Consider the following 20,650-nt stretch of genomic DNA (forward strand, 5'->3'; position numbering starts at 1 on the left):
TTGCACATAGCAAAAAATAAACAAAACACAGGTTTATCTGAAGGATGTAATGACCTTTCTGTTTTTACATAGCCATAAATAAATACAGACTTATCTGCAGGATGTAATGACCATTCTGTTTGCACATAGCACACAAACATAGACTTATCTGCAGTCTGTAATGACCTTATGGCACACAAAGACAGGCTTATCTGCAGGCCATAATGACCTTTCTTTATTCACATAGCACACAAACTTATCTGCAGGCTGTTATGACCTTTCTGTTTGCTCATAACTCACTAACGCAGGCTTATTTGCAAGTGGTAATGACTTCAGGTTGTGATGCAAATATTGCACAGGCTTTACTGAACTCTGACTTGAGAAAGATTAAGATGTGGTCTAAACAAAACAAAATGGTTATAAAGGAATCAAAAACAAAAATGTATGGTAATAGCTTTATCTAAGAAGGGGTCTATGACATAGATGGTTCTCAGTTTCACAATAAATGACCAAATGTGTGAAAATTTTAAAGATCAAAATGTTTTAGGAATGATAGTTGAGAGTGATTTCAGGTGGATAAAACACATAGATCTGTACATCTGTTACAGGTGAGTGTGTGACTTGGATTTTTAACGTAGCTTTAACAATATTTCAGTCATATCGCTTTGATGTCTGCAGTGTGGCAGTTTATAGCGATGTCTAGCACTGGGGCATGATGCCACAGACATGTAGTATGATGTCCCACCCAGTCACATTATCCTGATAGCAGGCCAACTAGTCCTAACACTAACCTCTTAATGCTGAGCACCAAGCGAGGCAGCTGTTAGTACCATTTTTGTAAGTCTTTAGTATGAGTCAGCCGTGGATCGAAACCCATGACCTCCCACATCCAAGGCGGATGCTCTAACCACTAGGCCACTGGAGCGGTTGTTACAGGTGAAATAACTCTGTTAAGTAAACTTAGGAAACCTACCCAAACAACGAAGAAAAACATACTTTGATGACTTCATTTTGACAGTTTTTGACTTTTGTCTGACAGAATGGGGAAACTGAACTTCACTGGATCATTGGTTCCCAGCCTCTGGTCATGACCCAAATCAGGGTCACAGGAGGTCCTCATATGGTCACAAACGGTTATCCGAAAAAATCATATAAGCCTGGGGGTTGGGAGGCACTGTTGGTAGCTAGTTTAGAGTCACATTTAAAAAAGTTTAGGAACCACTGAGCTTGATAGTTGGAAAAAACTCAATTATTTTTTTAATTAATATCAAACTGTATTATGCTGGAATACGTTAAAATAATTGGCCACATAGTAACTTGAAACTTCAATAGCCCCGTTCTGAACAGTTTAGTTGTGTGTTTAAATATTCAGGAGCAAGGACATGGAACTGTTTTCCTGCATATGTTAAGGTAGCAAAATTAGTTAAAATGTTTAAAGAAACATATCTTGCATATTTGAATCCTGCTTTTTGAATGATTTGTTTTGCTTAGCAGTTAACATCATTTGCTTCACCATTGTATATCTATCTGTGCATCATCATTGTGCATCTTACAGTGTACATGACCATTGTGTATCTTACAGTGTACATGACCATTGTGTATCTATAGTGTACATCATCATTGTTTATATGTACAGTGTGCATTATCATTGTGTATTTGTACAGTGTGCATCATCATTGTATATCTGTACAGTGTACATGACCATTGTGTATATATAGTGTAAATCATTGTATATCTTCTGTACAGTGTGCATTATTGCTGTATATCTGTACAGCATGCATTATCATTGTGTATCTGTACAGTCTGCATTATTATTGTTATGTATTTGTATAGTGTGCATTTTGATTGTGTATTTGTATTGTGCATCATTGTGTAACTGCAGTGTGCATCATCATTGTGTATTTGTACAGTGTGAATCGCCATTGTATTTGTACAGTGCATTATCATTGTGTATTTATACAGTGTGCATTATCACTGTGTATTTGTACAATGTGCATCATTGTGTATTTGTACAGTGTGCATCATCATTATGTATCTGTATAGTGTGCATTATCATTGTGTATTTGTACAGTGTGCATCATCATTATGTATCTGTATAGTGTGCATTATCATTGTGTATTTGTACAGTGTGCATCATCATTGTGTATCTGTTTAGTGTGCATCACCATTGTATATATATATATATATATATATATATATATATATATATATATATATATATATATATATATATATATATATATATATATATATAGTGTTCATCATCACAGTATCTGTACAGTGTGCATCACCATTGTGTATCTGTACAGAGTGAATTATCATTGTGTATCTGTACAGTGTTCATTATTATTGTGTAACTGTACAGTGTGAATCATCATTGTATTTGTACAGTGTGCATTATAATTGTGTATTTATACAGTGTGCATTATCATTGTATATCTGTACAGTGTGCATTATCATTGTGTATCTGTACAGTTTACATTATCATTGTGTATCTGCATCACCATTTTGTATCTGTACAGTCTGCATCAAAATTGTATATCTGTAGTGTGCATTATCATTGTGTATCTGTACAGTTTGCATCACCATTTTGTATCTGTACAGTCTGCATCAAAATTGTATATCTGTAGTGTGCATTATCATTGTGTATCTGTACAGTCTGCATTATCATTGTTTTTTGAACATTGTGCATTATTATTGTGCACCTGTACAGTGTGGATCACCATTGGGTATTTGTACCATGTGCATCATTGTGTATTTGTACAGTGTGCATCACCATTGTGTATTTGTACAGTCTGCATCATCATTGTGTATTTGTACAGTGTGTATCATAATTGTTTATTCATGCAGTGTGCATCATCATTGTTATTTGTACATTGTGCATTATCATTGTGTATTTGTACAGTGTGCATCATCTTCATGTTTTTGTACATTGTACATCATTGTATATCTGTATGGTGTCAATCATCATTGTGTATCTGTACAGTGTGCACCATCATTGTGTATCTGTACAATGTACATCACCATTGTATATCTGTACAATATACATCATTGTATATCTGTACAGTGTGCAGTCATGAATGTGTATCTGTACAGTGTACATCATCATTGTGAATCTGTTCAGAGTACATCACCATCTGTTACTTATTTTTTTTATGTGTTTAACTTTGCTAGTGGTCTTTTTTATTTTTTCCCCTTTTCTGGTTTTTATTGCATGTCACCTGATTTCAGCATCGGTCATCTTTGTGCAACTTTATGTTTCAAAACTAGAACTTTCTGATACATAGACAAATAAATTGCAACCAACTAAGTATCTCAAGGGTGACCAGATGCATTTGTATGCTAATTAGCTTCTCTTGTTAAATAATGATAATAATAATAATAATAATAATAATAATAATATAGCTAACAATTATTTATATTTGATAAATGCTATAAGACAGGTGTTGGGTACTGTATGTACTATTTGATAAATGCTATCAGACAAGTGTTGGGTACTTTATGTAATATTGACAGATGTTGGGTACTTTATGTACTATTGACAGGTGTTTGGTACTTTATGTACTATTTGATAAATGCTATAAGACAGGTGTTGGGTACTTTATGTACTATTGACAGGTGTTGGGTACTTTATGTACTGTTGACAGGTGTTGGGTACTTTATGTAATATTGACAGGTGTTGGGTACTTTATGTATTATTGACAGGTGTTGGGTACTGTATGTACTATTGACAGGTGTTGGGTACTGTATGTACTATTGACAGGTGTTGGGTACTTTATGTACTATTGACAGGTGTTGGGTACTGTATGTACTATTGACAGGTGTTGGGTACTGTATGTACTGTTGACAGGTGTTGGGTACTGTATGTACTATTGACAGGTGTTGGGTACTGTATGTACTATTTGCACTTATTCCAGATTGACAGATTTTCATTAATGTTTATTTTTTTTTAGTCCTGATGCAACTTATGCCATGGCTGGGTCAGCAGATGGATCAGTCTTCATCTGGAATATCGAGAAGAAGAAGGTGGAGAAGGTCCTCAAAGAGCATACGTAAGAATCAGTATAAGATAAAAAATGCAAACAGTGGCTGCAACAATTCGTTTCAAACAGGCTGAATAGCTACATTCTCCCAGTTGTAAAACAAATACTGCAACAAGCTAGCAAGAGACCCAAGGAAGCCTGATATTGCACACCTAGCTTGCAAAACTTAACACTCGACCATTTATCTAAACAGGCTTATGTAGTTTTGTAGGAACATAGTCCTTTGTTATATATCACTTATTCCTTATAGCATGCTGATTTTTTATATTCTTCTGTTCTTTAATAAAAATTGTCTCCAGAAAAGGAATAATTAAATGTACATGGAACTCATGATACGGCTCATCCAAGATCTTGATGTTGTAAACCTAGCTACCAAGTTTTATCAAAATCCAGTATCTCTTGACAGGTACAAACTCAGCCTATCAATGGCAGACCACCCCATTAAATATGTGTTGATCTCACTTATGATTGAATCTATTAATAAACAACACAATATTAAAGTTTATTTACTGAGTCTGAACAAAGTCAGAATGAAATTTAATGACCAGAATTGTAAAAGCTCAGTCGTTCAAAAGAAGATACCTCATTAATGTGTGTAGATCTTGTGCATTATCAAACTCATCTGACAACTTGATGGTATTTTCATGAGTCTAGGCTCTTACAAAAAGTAACAGGAAAAAAGTGAAGACAACAACCTTTGTAAAATTTAACAAATAATTTATTTCCCTAGAATATCAAGTGAAAATTGAGAAAAAAAGAATTTACAGTTTTACAGATCAAATCCAAAAATAATCCAAGAATTAAAAAATAGAAGTCCTAGTACTAAAAAGTCCTGAATGAAACTGAGTTCGAATCCCGGTAAAATCCAAAATGGAAGATGATGACGTCTGTTGTAACCTGTGAAATGCTGCAGTGTCTCTTGTTGAATCACAGAAAATATTATTCCAGTTTTTGAATTCTGTATAAATTTTTATAAATGTCCTTGTCCAAGAATTAATTTAGAACACTTTAGTATTTTCAGTAAAAATAATCACTTGAAATCCAGGAATTTGAAGAAAATAAAATCTCAGCCCAAACTGGTCACAACACAAATTACCGTGTCAAACGTTTAATGCCCACTGACTACTTCTATACAAAACATTTGGTATAAGGCTAACTTAAGACGCAAAACAGATTCCCAGATGAGGGTCAAGAGTTCAACCTTCCAGAAGAAATGGAAGTTTGTCACATGATAAATATCACGTCGTCCAGGTATGGCCTTGACTTAATATAATAATAATTCTTACTCTTAAAGAAAAGTTGTTTACTAAAACTGCCACCGATTTTGAAACAAGATCAACCTAAGTCTCTACCATAGAGACAAAATTCATTTAAGCAGAAAAGGAACCGTCCAACTACTGAGAAATATTGACATGTATGCCACAATTTTCAGGCACTATAATGAAGAGTACTGTCTCTACTGTGGAGAAACTGGGCACATGACACAGGTATGCCATCATGGCAGACAGACGGACTGCTTCAGATGCCATAAATTTGGATACAAACAAAGACTCTGTCAGTCAATGTATTTATACATACTAGGAAGCTGGCAAAGAGGAGAATGCCAATGCTTCATTTACAACAAATCTAAATGTACCAAGTGAGACTCTTGTCACTAACTATTCAGTGGACACTATTGTAAATGCAAAAGTTAACCAGTTTTCAGGGTCTGTATGTGACTTTGAAGACACTAATATATATGAACATTTAAATATAGAAATAGGATGCCAGAATGATAAAAGTAGTATGGAGACAATCTCAGTGAGTACCCCATTGCATGATGACATAACATGTAATTCCTATGAAACTAAATACAAAAGGTTTTACCATAGGTCACTTAAACGTACATGGTATAGTGGGAAAAATAGACCAGATTAAGTTAATGTTGTCATCCAAGGAAAATAATATACATGTTTTAGAACTCACAGAAACCAAATTAAATGCTAGCCACAATGGTAATCTATTTCACTGTCAAGGCTAGAATAAACCATTATGCAGGGACAGAGGGACAGGGGGGAGAGGTCTTGTTGTATACATTAGAGAAGATGTAAGTGCAGAAAGGCAGCTTTACTTGGAGTCCCATGAAATTGAGAGTATATGGGTGGAATATTCTCTAAATAATGCAAAATCATTCCTAGTTGGTTTCATGTATAGGCCACCCTCCTCCAAAGAAATTTAGAATAATAACTTTTTGAAATAAATGGAAAATGTTCTTGCTCACGAAGAAGAAACATACATACTTGGTGATATAAATAAGGACCGTCTCAATACTCAAATAAGGAACAACTGGATGGAATTTATTGAATCATTAGGCCTTGTCCAGCTGGTAAATGAGCCCACAAGGGTAACAGAAAAATCAAGCACTCTTATTGATCACATTTATACAAACCTACCAGACAATGTGGTTTGTGTTAATGTACTGAATGTTGGTCTTAGTGACCACTATCCTAGTTTTTTGTCAAGAAAGGTTAAATTCAAGAGAAATAAGAAAAATACACACAAAACTATCATTTACAGATTGTTCAGAAATGTTAATGAAGAACAATTTCTCAGTGACCTTTATAAAGTTCCATGGAATATGATCCATAATTTGAACACAGATGAAGCTCTGAGGGTGTGGATTGACTTATTCAAGGATGTAGTCTCTAAGCATGCACCACTGAAAGTACATTGAGTAAGGAATGAAATCCAACCTAATTGGATTACTACTGAAATCCTAGATGCTATGAAAACATGAGACCAATTCAAGGCTATGGGAACCATGCACAATATAAAAGTATGAAGAAATAAAATAACAAGTATGATTAAAAAAGCTAAAAAAAAAGACGTATCAATCATTGCTTGCAAACAAAAAGAGCAACACAGACTTCATTTGGAAAGTCTTCAGTGAACTCACTGGAGGAACACACAAAGAGGAGACAAATAAAATTAACTCACTTCTGGTAAATGATACCATAGTCACTGATGACACTGACATTGCAGATGTTTTCAATGGTTTTTCAGCAACATTACCACAAAGTTAAAAGAACCAGTGATAGAAAACAACTTTAATGACTGAGAAAGTTCTGCAGCAGCAAAATCTCTAAGGAGGTATGTTTCTCTATTCCACCAGTATAAATAACTTTGTTAAAAAATGTCTCAGTGAACTTGATACCAAGAAAGCTACAGGACTTGATCAGATTGGTCCACGACTCATTAAATCTTCTGCCTCTGCTATTGTAAATTGCATAATATTCATAATCAGTTTAAGTATTGCAACCTCATCTGTCTCAAAATATGGAAAACTGCAAAAGTAACTCCTATTCACAATTCTGGTTTTAACGATGATGCTGATAACTACCAACCAATCTCGATACTGCCAAACTTGTCAAAAATGGTTGAAAAACATATCCATGACTCATTCATGTCATTTTTAACAAAACACTTGCTGTTACACCCTAATCAATCAGGCTTTATACAGAAACATTCATGTGAGACTGCCTTGATCCCCCAAACTGATAAATGGCTTCAGGCACTTGACCAAGGTAGAATAATAGGATCTGTATTTGTAGATTTCAGGAAAGCTTTTGACATGATGGATCATGAAATCCTTTTGAAGAAACTGAAAATCTACCAATGTGATGAAGGAAGAGTTTGATGGTTTACTTCATACTTAAGTGAGAGAACACAACATGTTTATATAAATAATGTTCTCTCTCAACCTGTAACATTTAGATATGGAGTACCACAAGGCTCAATTCTGGGTCCATTATTATTTATTTTATTTATTAATGACCAACCACTTTTACTAAGAGACTCAATATCATTTACAGATCTTATGCAGATGACACAACATTGTCAGACATCCAAAAGACACAGCATGAACTCAAAATTACTTTACAGAATGCTCTAAACAAACTGGAAAACTGGTGCACATGCAGTGGCATGGTGGTAGATACTGGTAAAGCTAAAATATTACTTATCTCAACATGGCAACAAAGGACACATCTTGATTTTAGTTAGATAAACTATGTCTGACATAGAAGGATACAAATTTGCAAATGGTCTGTCATAATAGACTACTTGGAGTTCTGGTAGATAATAACCTATCATAGACTGAACACGTTAAATAGGTCAATTCAAGTTTATGGCTTCTCAATAGGATAAGACATTTTCTCCATGAAAGGTACAGAAAACTATTTTATAACAGTTACATACAAATCTGTTTAGACTACTGTAATACAATATTGGGTAATTCAAATGATAAAAACATAGCAAAGCTGGCACATCCTCAGAAAAGAGCATTTGGGCTAATATCAATCCAGAAAGAAAACAAGAAAGATTTAGCTGGTATGTTCAAAATATTACCTATTAAAGACTGTATCTGTTTGAGAAAAGCCAAATTAATGTACAGGATATCCTATAATAGTACTCCTGAATATTTACAATCACTATTCCAGTATAGGCTACCTGGTAATACTCCCCACCTGCAATCCCTGTCTACCAAACAGTATAAAATTCCCAAACCAAATAAGGAATTATTTTTAAAAACTTTTTTCTCTGGAATAGTATTCCAGTTGAGATCAGAAATGCCTACTGTATTTCCTTCTTCCAAACCCAATATATCCAGTGGCTGCAGAGATGCAGCTAAAATAAATAAATTCCTTTGTATGAGGGCCTCAAGGTAGAATAGTTCTTAGCTAATTGTGTTACCCTCTTTAAATAAGGTCATTATTATTATTATTATTATTATTATTACTAGGTCAGCATTAGATACAATGTCTTTATTATTAGTTGTTTACATCAAAAATTAAAAACATCAATCAGAACTGAGCTCTATTCTAGACAATATCAAATCCAGTAAACAAAGTTACATTACATAAGCATGTAATAGAATTAAATTTGTTTAAAAACTAGGAAACAAATAATTAAATTAAATATACATAACAATATAAGACTATTAAGCAAGGTTAGTCAAAAAGTCCTATTTAAAAATATCCATGGTATCAGAGCCAAGTTGTGGATTCTTGAGCAGAAAACATTAGGCCTAGTTGTGGTCTCTTACTGCTATACCAGGTTGTGATCTCATGAGTTGTAACAAGCTAGGCCTAACTGCTCCGGTGGCCTTGTGGTTAGAGCATCCGCCCTGGATGCAAAAAGTTTTGGGTTCGATCCCCAGGTAAGTCATACCAAAGACACAAAAATGGTAATAACAGCTACCTTGCTTGGCGCTCAGCATTAAGAGGTTAGTGTTAAGACTGGTCAGTCTGGTATCAGGATAATGTGACTAGGTGGGACATCATGCTACATGTCTGCAGCATGATGCCCCAGTGCTAGACATCACTATAAAACTGCCACACTGCAGACATCGTAGCAATAAGACTAAAAAATTGTTAAAGCTACATTAAAAATCCAAATCACACACACACACAAGCTAGGCCAGGTTGTAGATGAGATGACCTCATTACTGTGCAGATGTCTTGCTCACAATAAAATGCATCAGCATCTCAGTGATACTGCATGTATCATTTATTTTTGTGGTTTGAGAAAAGACCTTTTTGTATGTAGTTTAATTTGTGGTTTTCTTTATCGAAGTTTGTATATTTGGAGGTATTTAATTTCATGGGTTAAACTCAACAAGTGCTAGATATCACTATAAACTGCCACACTGCAGATATCATAGCTATATGACTGAACATTTTTTAAAACAATGTTAAAAATCCAAATCACACACACACAGGTAGTATTGTGAATTGACATTAAATATATATGCCTTTTTATCCATTAGGCCATCTGCTTGCACTTTATAGTCATTACGTGGCACGTTAATTTTACATGTATATAATGTCATTGGGCCTATTCCTAAAGCTAAACTGTCTCATAATAGTGCTTCATTTCCTCATTTATTTGCAGGCTTTTGTGTGTAATATAGAAAACTTGTTGATCTTACTGTAATGCTTCCTGTCTGGTTGGATAAGTACAGGTCAGTTTTCTTTACATGGTTTACTCAGCAGTGTCCAGCTCGTCCAGTGTTACTATAAATGACACTTGAATGATGTTCATCTGTATGAGCCTCTAAACAATTGGCCTTCCTACAGGTATGCTGTTACATGAATTGATTTTTCTTTTGCTTTCCAGTTTGTACATGTAAGTACTTTAAAGTAATACTCAAGTGATTCTACCTGGATGGGCAGTCACTTTTGCATGCCTACAGGTCAGTTGTGACTTGAATTGTTTATTTAGCACCCACATCAAATTATTAATACAGTGGATAATTTTCTACCTCCACAGATGTTTGTCATAGTGGGTAACCCTGAATGGTTTCTTACAAGATCAATGCAGGATGTTCACTCCACTAGATGTATTGGGGGTGCTTGCTAGTTATTATGTACATTTGAGAGAGTGACATATGTAAAGTGAAGTTGCTTGCATTTAAAACATGCACAGTGGAGAGAATATTGGCATACCTCTATGCTGCTTTGATGTAATGTCGCTGACATTTCTTTGGATATTATACTTTTGGAAATTGTAAATGATCTAAGCACACTGCTAACTAAAATGACTGCTCCCTTGTGCTCCAAAACTCAGCCTGAATTTGTCTAAAGTACACTATCCTTAGCAGCAATTAAAATAGGGAAAATAAATTTTGCCAGACTAGACAATACCAGTTTCCGAAAATGCAATGAATGAATTACCAAATATATAAAATGTAAAAAAGAGTTATCTCTTTTTTTACAATTTACCTCTGATGTTCAGGAAGTGAAAATGACCAAGTGGAGCTAGCAGTTTTTTGAAAGGTGTGCATCTGGAATAAGGCCAAGCTGTATACTATATAATCCATATTACATCCATCAATCATACACCAAAATAAAGGGATTTAAAGGTTCTTTGAGCAATATCTAAGATATACAAGTTTTGTTTTTTAAATAGCCAGTATAACCAGTGAGGAAACCCAAGGAAATTCTTTTTCTTAAAAATTTTAACCCTATTCAAAATATGAAACTGTAGAGCGCCACCATATTGGGTCTGCTCTGTTTGGTCTTGCAGATTTTTACCATGGGCAGACCTCTCTGACAACCACTCAACATGTAAAATTTTTCTCTGATTGTCATTCCTGCAATACATACCAGACTTTATCTGTTATGGATAGAAGTAAGTCATAGGTTGAGGAACGAAAACAGTGCTTGCACACAAGGATTTGCACCATATTCTTCCTGGGCAGGGAGATGGACTGAGCAGCAAGCTTCAGTTACGGTCTCGCACATCAGAATTATGGACCAGATACATGAATTAATATCCCATTTCCCATCCCAACGTGGAGAACTGGACTGTGTCATGCCAGACAAGATGACCATGTTTCTTCATGGATGGGCTTGGCTGTAGAACTGATTGCAATGGGCCATGACCACAATCAGTCATATAGTATCAGCCCCCAGAAAATAAACTTTAGTGTCCAGTTCTACGACTCACATAGTCTTGCTAAGCTCTTCCTAAGTATGATGCCTAGTTTAATGCTGTTATACCAACAAATACACTCAAGGAAATCTGTTATATATGGGATTAGTCTAACTCACATAGTGCTGCTAGGCACTTCCTATGAAAGATGCACTGTTTATATAGACACCTTCATGGATCAGTCTTACCCACAATAGTACCTCAGATCACTTCTGGCATGCAATGTCCACCTTGAGGACTCTGTTTTCAAGGGATGTTTTGTCACTCACCCTCAAGCCTTTGCCTCCCAAGAGGCTCTGCTTAATGTCATATTAGAACTAATGGTATCTCATTCAGCACACATACTAAGCCTTTGGCCACAGCTCTTTCAGCTACAGCGCAGTTCGTATCAGTTGATCTTCAAGCTAAGCACAGTCAGTCAGCTCAGTTATGCTCTTCAGTTTGTGATGGAATACATCAACATGTCCTAACACTGTCCATTGTGGAGACTGCACCTCATATCAGTGGCTTTCAGAAGATCTGTGATTTGCCTACAACAGGCCACAGACAACAGACATCTTTTATTTTTGGGCAAGACATGATTTTACCTACAACTCTCTTCATATTTTCAATCTCAATAAGAACATCTTAGATCTCATACCCTTGCAAGATTCAGCTGACTAGGTCTGGATTCTGTTTTCAAGTAAGAAGAAAATATTCCCTGGGAAGGGGACCTGAATTCATGCAATGGTAAGTTCTATGCCTCTTTGGAGCAATCCATCTGCTAGTGTATTCATTTGCAGGCCGAGTTTTGCTTATTACGGCATCAGATGTCTTAGTCCTTGGTCACTTTATTGGGCTGTCATAGCAGTGATTATTTGGTCCAAGTGGAGACTGAACCTTGACAATTGGGCCAACTCATTCAAATGGCAACCATTCAAAGTTGCATTACAAAGGCACTGTGGACTTGTATTCTAAGGATGTGATCACAGAGAGCTTCTGTAGCAAGTCTCCTACCTTTTCTGAGGGTGGCTCTCTCAGGATCATTTCTGTGTCTATAACATATCATATCAAAATGAATGCCATTTTTGAAAGCCTGTCATTGGTGGCAGATGAACTTGAACAGAAATAGAGTTCTTATTCTGCCTGATAACTGCATGATAACTTCACTGTAGTGGCTGATCTTAGACAAGCAGAAGAAGTATTCAAACCTTTGTATTCATGTTTGGGGTTTCTAAAGTGGTGTCCCCAACAATAATCCAGGCTTCCATTTGATGTGTCCTAGACTGGCCTATGTAACGGCAACCTCATTTTTCTACAAGTGGGAACTCGTACAGATGGAATGGTCTTTTCATCTCTCAGTTTCATACGATGCATGCTTGATTTAGTCAACTTATGAAGGACTTAGTGACAAGGCGGAATGCCAACAGTCACACCAATCCTGGGCCCAGTGGAACCACTCCTTTGTTTGAGCCAGAATCATGTAAGGACCAACTGTTGAAGTTGACTAGACTTTACTTAAAACATTGTCAATGAAGCCAATTAACGCTGAAATGATAATTACGTTGAAGCAATATAAAATGGGTAATAATTCTTGTTTTTAGAGACGAAATATAAAACAGACATATGTGAATGCTAATAACAGCAGAAATAACATTGATATCAAATAATTTTGTTGATCTCTAGGAATGAAACATGGTTAACAAAATGGGTAGTGGGGGCTTTATCATAAATGGCACAAAAAAATCTTTGGGTCTTTAAATTTGTCGTTCAGAACAAAAATGAAATTAATAAAATATGATACCCCACGAAAGTGTGTGATTTTACATTTTTAAATAATATTACTGATAAACCGAGTTTTGATAAAAAATTGGGTAAATTTTTTTAACATTTTTGAAGATCATCTAATTAGATGCATATCATTAATGAGCAAGGACCAGTAATATGGCCTTCAGGGTGATTACTTGGTCATCCAATAATAACAGATACAGGGTCATCATGCTTGAAGACCACAACAACAAAATATCTCATTTATTTGGAAGAGATGACTGAATTCCAGTTTACTGGAAGAAGTTTTATTTGAGGCAGATGACATCATACAAATAATAATTCTTTACAAATCAGCATAATGTTTTCAAGCCATGTATTCTTGATACCATTGTAAATGATGAAAGAGATAAAGTGTGGGTGTCTCTGCTTTCTAAATTTTCCACCTGGACAATTATTCAAATCTATTAATTTTGCAGAAAATTTCTAGAAAATGCCTAGAAATTAACCTGTTTAAAATTAATTTCAGATACAGTCAGATCATTTTAATTGGACTCCATGCATGCATTTTTGAGAAAGGCAATCAATTTGCACAAGGCATGAAGATTTTGCCCATTTATACAATAGTCAAATTAATGGTTAAGGTTAAGAGTTATATAAGGGTTCAGTTATTAGGTTTGGGTTATGGTTATTCAGCAGTCATGGTTAATGTGTTATGCAACAATCAATGTTAGTATGTTTTGGTCGTACAACAGCCATGGTTATTGTGTTATGTTTATACAACAGTCCGGTTATTGTGTTACAGTTATACAATATGGTTATTATGTTATGGTTATACAACAGTAAGGTTATTGTGTTATGGTTATACAACAGTAAGGTTATTGTGTTACGGTTATACAACAGTAAGGTTATTGTGTTATGGTTATACAACAGTAAGGTTATTGTGTTACTGTTATACAACAATCAGGTTATTGTGTTATGGTTATACAACAGTCAGGTTATTGTGTTACGGTTATACAACAGTAAGATTATTGTGTTACGGTTATACAACAATCAGGTTATTGTGTTATGGTTATACAACAGTCAGGTTATTGTGTAATGGTTATACAACAGTCACATTGAACATTTAAAATAAAAAAAAACTTTTTTATCTTTGAGATTTGAGTATTGGTTTTAAGTTAAAGGTTTAAAAGTACATTTTATGTTGTGAGGAATTTAAGTTTCTATAGGGCTTAGTTGGTCATGTTTTCTTTGGCCTGTATATCACTAGCACACATACAGTATAATACTGCATAACCATTATTTCCTTTTAACCAAAAAACTCTTAATTCCAGACTGACAATAACTTTACCTTTTTGATAGTTTACTAGTATGTATTGTACCTCCATTATGCATCTGCCTACAATGTAAAAAGACAGAAATGTTCATTCTTTTCCGGGGCCAGTAAACATTGACTGTATTGTATATACGGTGAATAACCTTTGATGATGCAGATTTTCCTACCATAACATGTTTGCTTGAATTACTACAGAATAATATATTTTATTAACTGTTTTCCTCATTGGCTTGCAATTGGCCTGAAATCTTGTTCACAGTATTGTGAAATCTGGACACCATAGAATTAACTTTCTCCACAAAAGCTGGCACTAAGCACTACCCATCATTGCACACATTAAATGTTATTTTGGCATTTGTAATTTTTGGGTATGTCAAAATAAATATTAATTATGTAATTTTGGGGTATGTCAAAATATGTATTAATACATATTTTTAGACATGTTTTTTATAATCAGAGTTGTTTTAATTGAGATATAACAAATAATAATGTTGAAGTATAAAATCTATATTATTCTTTTCTCTCATTTCAGTCATGCAGTCATTGCTGTTTCATGGCATCCATCAGGTCAATACATTCTTAGCGCAGACAGGAACAAGAGAGTCATTGTGTGGTCTGACATTTAAACCTGTGATACAACAGACATAGAGAAAGAGAGAGTGTGAGAAAGGGAGAGAGAGAGAGAGAGAGAGAGAAAGAGTGGTAGGGAGATTTTATTTATAAATGATCAGTAATCATGCCAAATAATTGCAGTTAATCCATAATAGTGATTTTTTTCATGCACATTCTGTCATGTAAAATCATATTTTCTTTAATGTCTAAAACCTATGCTCCCTGATGTCTTTATCCAGTATTATTATATTTATGATTCTGTGCATAATTGATTATTAATTGTTATTTGATTGATGCTTTTTTGTAATTTCAATCTATCTACAGCAAAAACTAATGTTTGGATATTGTAGAATTTCAAATCTAAGATTATTTAGTTTTCATTTTAAAAAATGTAAGTTTTCAGGTTTACTTAAAACTCTTCATAGCATGTTTGGGGATACCAAAGTAATATTCCACATTTTTAGACACACACAAAAAATACATTCACTCAGTGCCAACATTTTTTGCGTCAGAAAATTTAGGAATTTATTTTCTAGAGCTTGATCTGAAATATATTATCAAAAAAAGATTTCTACTGTAATGACAATATTAAAGGTTGATTTAAAAATAGCTCTTTTTCAGGGTAATCTAAATGATAATATACATGTACATGTTTTTCTTCTTTTCATTAAAATAAGAGAAAGGTATGTTGTTCTTGAAATAATGTAATAATACAATTAATGTACTGTTATTTTCTTCAGACAATTGCAATCTCATGACATTTATTTTGAAAACAATCTTTTTCAATGCTTCCAGTCATTTCTGGACAACCATATGTGAAACATAAAAGCAGAATGCTGCTATTTGAAGACAGCATTTTAAGGATAGTTGCAGAGATTTTTAAAAACAATTAATGAGACTGGTCTTATTTGGTAAATAATGCCATGAAAACTTTCCAGAACCAATACAAAATGCTATAAATTCTGCATGGTGCCTTATTTCCAAGGAAAACTGGTTTAACCTTTATACGTCATGTACAAAGAAATATCATACTAAAATTTTGGCATGAGGCAAACTGACACTGTTTCTAAAAATTATTTAAGTAATGCATACATTCTTATATACATTACAACATATTTAGTAATTAATATTTGTCCTTCAAGTAATAACATTAGAGAAGGCTGTTCACATTCACTTTAGGTACAATGTGATAACATTAGAGAAGAATGTTAACAGCCATGTTAGTTATAATGTGATAACATTAGAGAAGGCCATTCACATTGACTTTGGGTACAATGTGATAACATTAGAGAAGGATGTTAACAGCCATGTTAGTTACGATGTGATAACATTAGAGAAGGATGTTCACATTCACTTCAGGTACAATGTGATATCATTAGAGAAGGATGTTAACAGCCATTTTAGTTTCAATGTGATAACATTAGAGAAGGCTGTTCACATTCACTTTAGGTACAATGTGATAACATTAGAAAAGGATGCTCACAGCCATTTTAGTTTCAAATTGATAACATTAGAAAAGGATGTTAACAGCCATTTTAGTTTCAGTGTGATAACATTAGAGAAGGTTGTTCACATTCACTTTAGGTACAATGTGATAACATTAGAGAAGGATGCTCACAGCCATTTTAGTTTCAAATTGATAACATTAGAGAAGGCTGTTCACATTCACTTTAGGTACAATGTGATAACATTAGAGAAGGATACTCACAGCCATTTTAGTTTCAAATTGATAACATTAGAGAAGGATGTTCACAGTCACTTTAAGTACAATGTGAGAACATTGGAAAAAGCTGTTCACATCCACTTTTGGTACAATGTTTGTATTTGTCTTTCCTATGAATGATAAACATGGCATAGCTTCTCTTTACTATTTATTTTCAGGGGGAAAATAAATCGTTTCTTATTTACATTTCTTGTCTAAAATCATAGTATTTTCTATTTCTTTATGACTGTACAGCATTCAATGCTACCGTTAAAAAGTGTGGTATATTCAAGGTAATTGGCACAAGCCAAAGCTCTGATATGCTAATCATAATTACATTGTTTTGTCTGGGTCAATTTACAATTTATTTACCTTTCCTGAGAAATAAATTTAGTTCTTTGTTTTTGTGTGATATTTGACCACAGTATTTGATACATCTTTGTTACAATGCAGTGGGCAATGTTTAATTGATTCGTCAAGGTGTTTTTGTAGGTAATCTGTTTCGGTTGAGGCATTGATGTACCAAACATGATTACAGTGCATTGTTTTGGTAAATCCTAGCTTGGACATGCAGATATATTTTAGAGACATCATGATATTCCAAGTTTCCCCTAATTCTGGGCTGAATATCAGTTGCGCATTATACAGACCAAAATACACTGTGTGCCACTATTATAGTACATCCATTTTGAGGACTGATATTCAAGTCTATAAAAAGCAGATCAGAGTAACATACTTGTTGTACCACAGGAAAAGTATAAATGTATTTCACTTAATTTTTTTTAAACCTTTGATTCTCAGGCTTTATATTTGTGTGAGAAGTCTTGATTATTTTGAGTAAAAAGCCATGCCTTTGTTTCATGTGAGAAGCCATCACTTTATTTAGTGTGAGAAGCCATGGTTTGGTTTGTTTGAGAAGCTGTAGCTTTTTTTGTTGTTTTGATTTACAGTTCAGTGTTACTTCATTTTCTGAAGTCAAATCTTAAGGGAGAAAGTTCATCCACTACTTTTCAGTTGTCCCTTAGACCGCCCCGGTGGCCTAGTGGTTAGAGCATCCACCCTGGATGCGGCAGGTCATGGGTTCGATCATCTGCCTAGTCATACCAAAGACTTATAAAAATGGTACTAACAGCTGCCACACTTGGTGCCCAGCATTAATAGGTTAGTGTTAAGATTGGTTGGCCTGGTGTCAGGATAATGTGACTGGATGGGACATCATGCTACATGTCTGCAGCATGATGCCCCAGTGCTCGACATCACTATAAACTGCCACATTGCAGACATCATAGCAATATGACTGAATTTTTTTTAAAGCTACATTAAAAATTCAAATCACTCACTCATTTGTCCCTTATTGTATGAATAAGAAAGATTCTAGAAATTGGAAAATTAGTAATTCCTGTTACAAAGATTCATAATGTTTTATTGCAGATAATTTATGGCATTTTGTTTTTTTTTTAATAAAATTTTTTTTAATTTAATTTTTTTATAGAGTGTTTAATTTTCTTGTTTCTTTGTGAAATCAAAAGTTGGCCTGTGTCATTTTTATGTGACATGGCCAGAAGGTGTGTAGTAACACTGCATTGAACAGATTAAATAAAGATTGATGCAAACTGCATGTGAATTAATTTCTTTTGGTAAGCATTATTTTGAAATAAGATTACCTACAGTTACCCATATAAGATTTGGTGTATTCATACATCTTAAATAAAAATGCTCAATCCTCTGACTTATACATATCTGTTTTATAACTAGTCATTTTACATATGGCTTGCAAGGTGCTCTAAACTTAAATTGCACTGATTGAAAGTTGCTGTGTCTGTATTTCTTGTTGTTTTATTTCTTGCTGAAATTAACACAGTCTCTTTGAATTTCATGAGATAGAGTCATCTACAGATTATCAGTGATAACCATCCCAGTGCATTGATAGTGAGACAGATTAGTGCTAAAGGTGCGGGGACCATACAGTTAGTGCTAATGAGACTGGGAATGTATGATTAGTGAAGCTGTTTTCTGTTTTCACATAGACATGTAAACCACTACCAGATCAATGTTGAAAAGCTTGAAGCTCATTTTTTTTTACAACCAGTATTACGGAAAATTGTGAAGGGTCTAATTCAAGTGAGACATGAATAATTTCAGTGTGTTCTAAACTTTAGAAAAATACAAATATTGCAGCTTTAAGGATTTTGAAATGAACAGAAAATGTTTCAGCTTTTCAATGAAATATCAGATGTAGTCTTAGGGTGATTTTTGAGATGGGGTAAGAAGGAACCCAAAGTGGTCCAGAGTACATGTACATGGTTCGTCATGATGGTGAGGGATGGTTATGCTAAGTTTAATGAAATCCAGTACAAGGCAAACTTGCATGTAACATTGTACACATTAAACCAGTGTTATAGTCAGGTATCACTGACCTGTGTTTAATGAAATCCAGTACAAGACTCAATATTAGGATGCAGCATTGTGACAGCTTCACTCAGGCTCACTATTAGAATACAGCCATATTACAGCTTCACTCAGGCTCATTATTAGAATACAGCCTTATTACAGCTTCACTCAGGCTCACTATTAGATGCCGGTTTGTTACAGCATCACTCTGATTCACTATTAGAATACAGCCTTATCACAACATCACTCAGGTTTGCTATTAGGAAGCAGTCATATTACAGCTTAACTCAGTATAAGGCTTGCTCACTTATAATGATTGGCATGAGACATACAGATTTAGACCGTATATTGGTAAGACTGCAGTTATTGAATTTCATTTAAATCATAATTATATTGAGCATTGCTTAGGGATGGGGGACTGCAATACCAGTAAGGAATTGTTATTGAATATATGCCAGATATGAATTTGTGTTGGCACGTCACATTCATGTCTAAACAATATAGTATTTAAAAACTCTTTGCCTGTGACTGTTATTAGCAATAATGTAGGGAGGAAGGGTATGGTATTTAATAAGGGGTAAAATAGATTAGCATTAATGAGAGACTTGAGGAAGTAAGATTATAGAAAAAAAATTAAATAGCAGCAACCATCACTACAAGAACATGAAACACGAGAAATAAACCATCACAACAACATGGAATAAGACAAATAAACCATCACCACAAGAACATGGAACAAGACAATTAAACCATTACATCAAGAACATGGAACAAGACAAATAAACAATCACCACAAGAACATGGAACAAGACAAATAAACCATTACAACAAGAACATGGAACAAGACAAATAAACAATCACCACAAGAACATGGAACAAGACAAATAAAGCATCACCACAAGAACATGGAACAAGACAAATAAACCATTACAACAAGAACATGGAACAAGACAAAGCATCACCACAAGAACATGGAACAAGACAAATAAACCGTCACCACAAGAACATGGAACAAGACCAATAAACCATCATCACAAGAACATGGAACAAGACGATGCATCACCACAAAAATATGGATCAAGGCAAATAAAGCTTCACCACAAGAACATGGAACAAGACAAATAAACCCTGACCACAAGAACAGGGAACGGACAAATAAAGCATCACCACAAGAACCTGGAAGAAGACAAATAAAGCATCACCAGAAGAACATGGAACATATAAATAAAGCTTCACCAGAAGAAGATGGAACAGACAAATAAAGCATCACCACAAGAACATGGAGCAAGACAAATAAACCCTGACCACAAGAACATGGAACAGACAAATAAAGTACCACTACAAGAACATGGAAGAAGACAAATAAAG

The 20,650-nt window shown here is 34.5% G+C and overlaps 1 protein-coding gene across 1 annotated transcript in view; it reads left to right on the top strand.

The window, feature by feature from the left end:
* Positions 1 to 18,617, top strand: part of LOC149769950 (autophagy-related protein 16-1-like) — an 85,180-nt gene extending 66,563 nt beyond the window's left edge. The window contains exons 16-17 of the mRNA XM_089949627.1: positions 3,933 to 4,031; positions 15,110 to 18,617. Of these exons, the coding sequence (XP_089805753.1) occupies positions 3,933 to 4,031; positions 15,110 to 15,203 (193 nt within the window). The 3' untranslated portion in view covers positions 15,204 to 18,617. The remainder of the gene's footprint in view (positions 1 to 3,932; positions 4,032 to 15,109) is intronic.
* The last annotated feature ends 2,033 nt before the right edge of the window (positions 18,618 to 20,650 follow it).

Source organism: Sinohyriopsis cumingii, unplaced genomic scaffold (genome assembly GCF_028554795.1).
Source record: "Sinohyriopsis cumingii isolate HCF-2022 unplaced genomic scaffold, ASM2855479v2 utg002964l, whole genome shotgun sequence".
NCBI lineage: Eukaryota > Metazoa > Mollusca > Bivalvia > Unionida > Unionidae > Sinohyriopsis > Sinohyriopsis cumingii.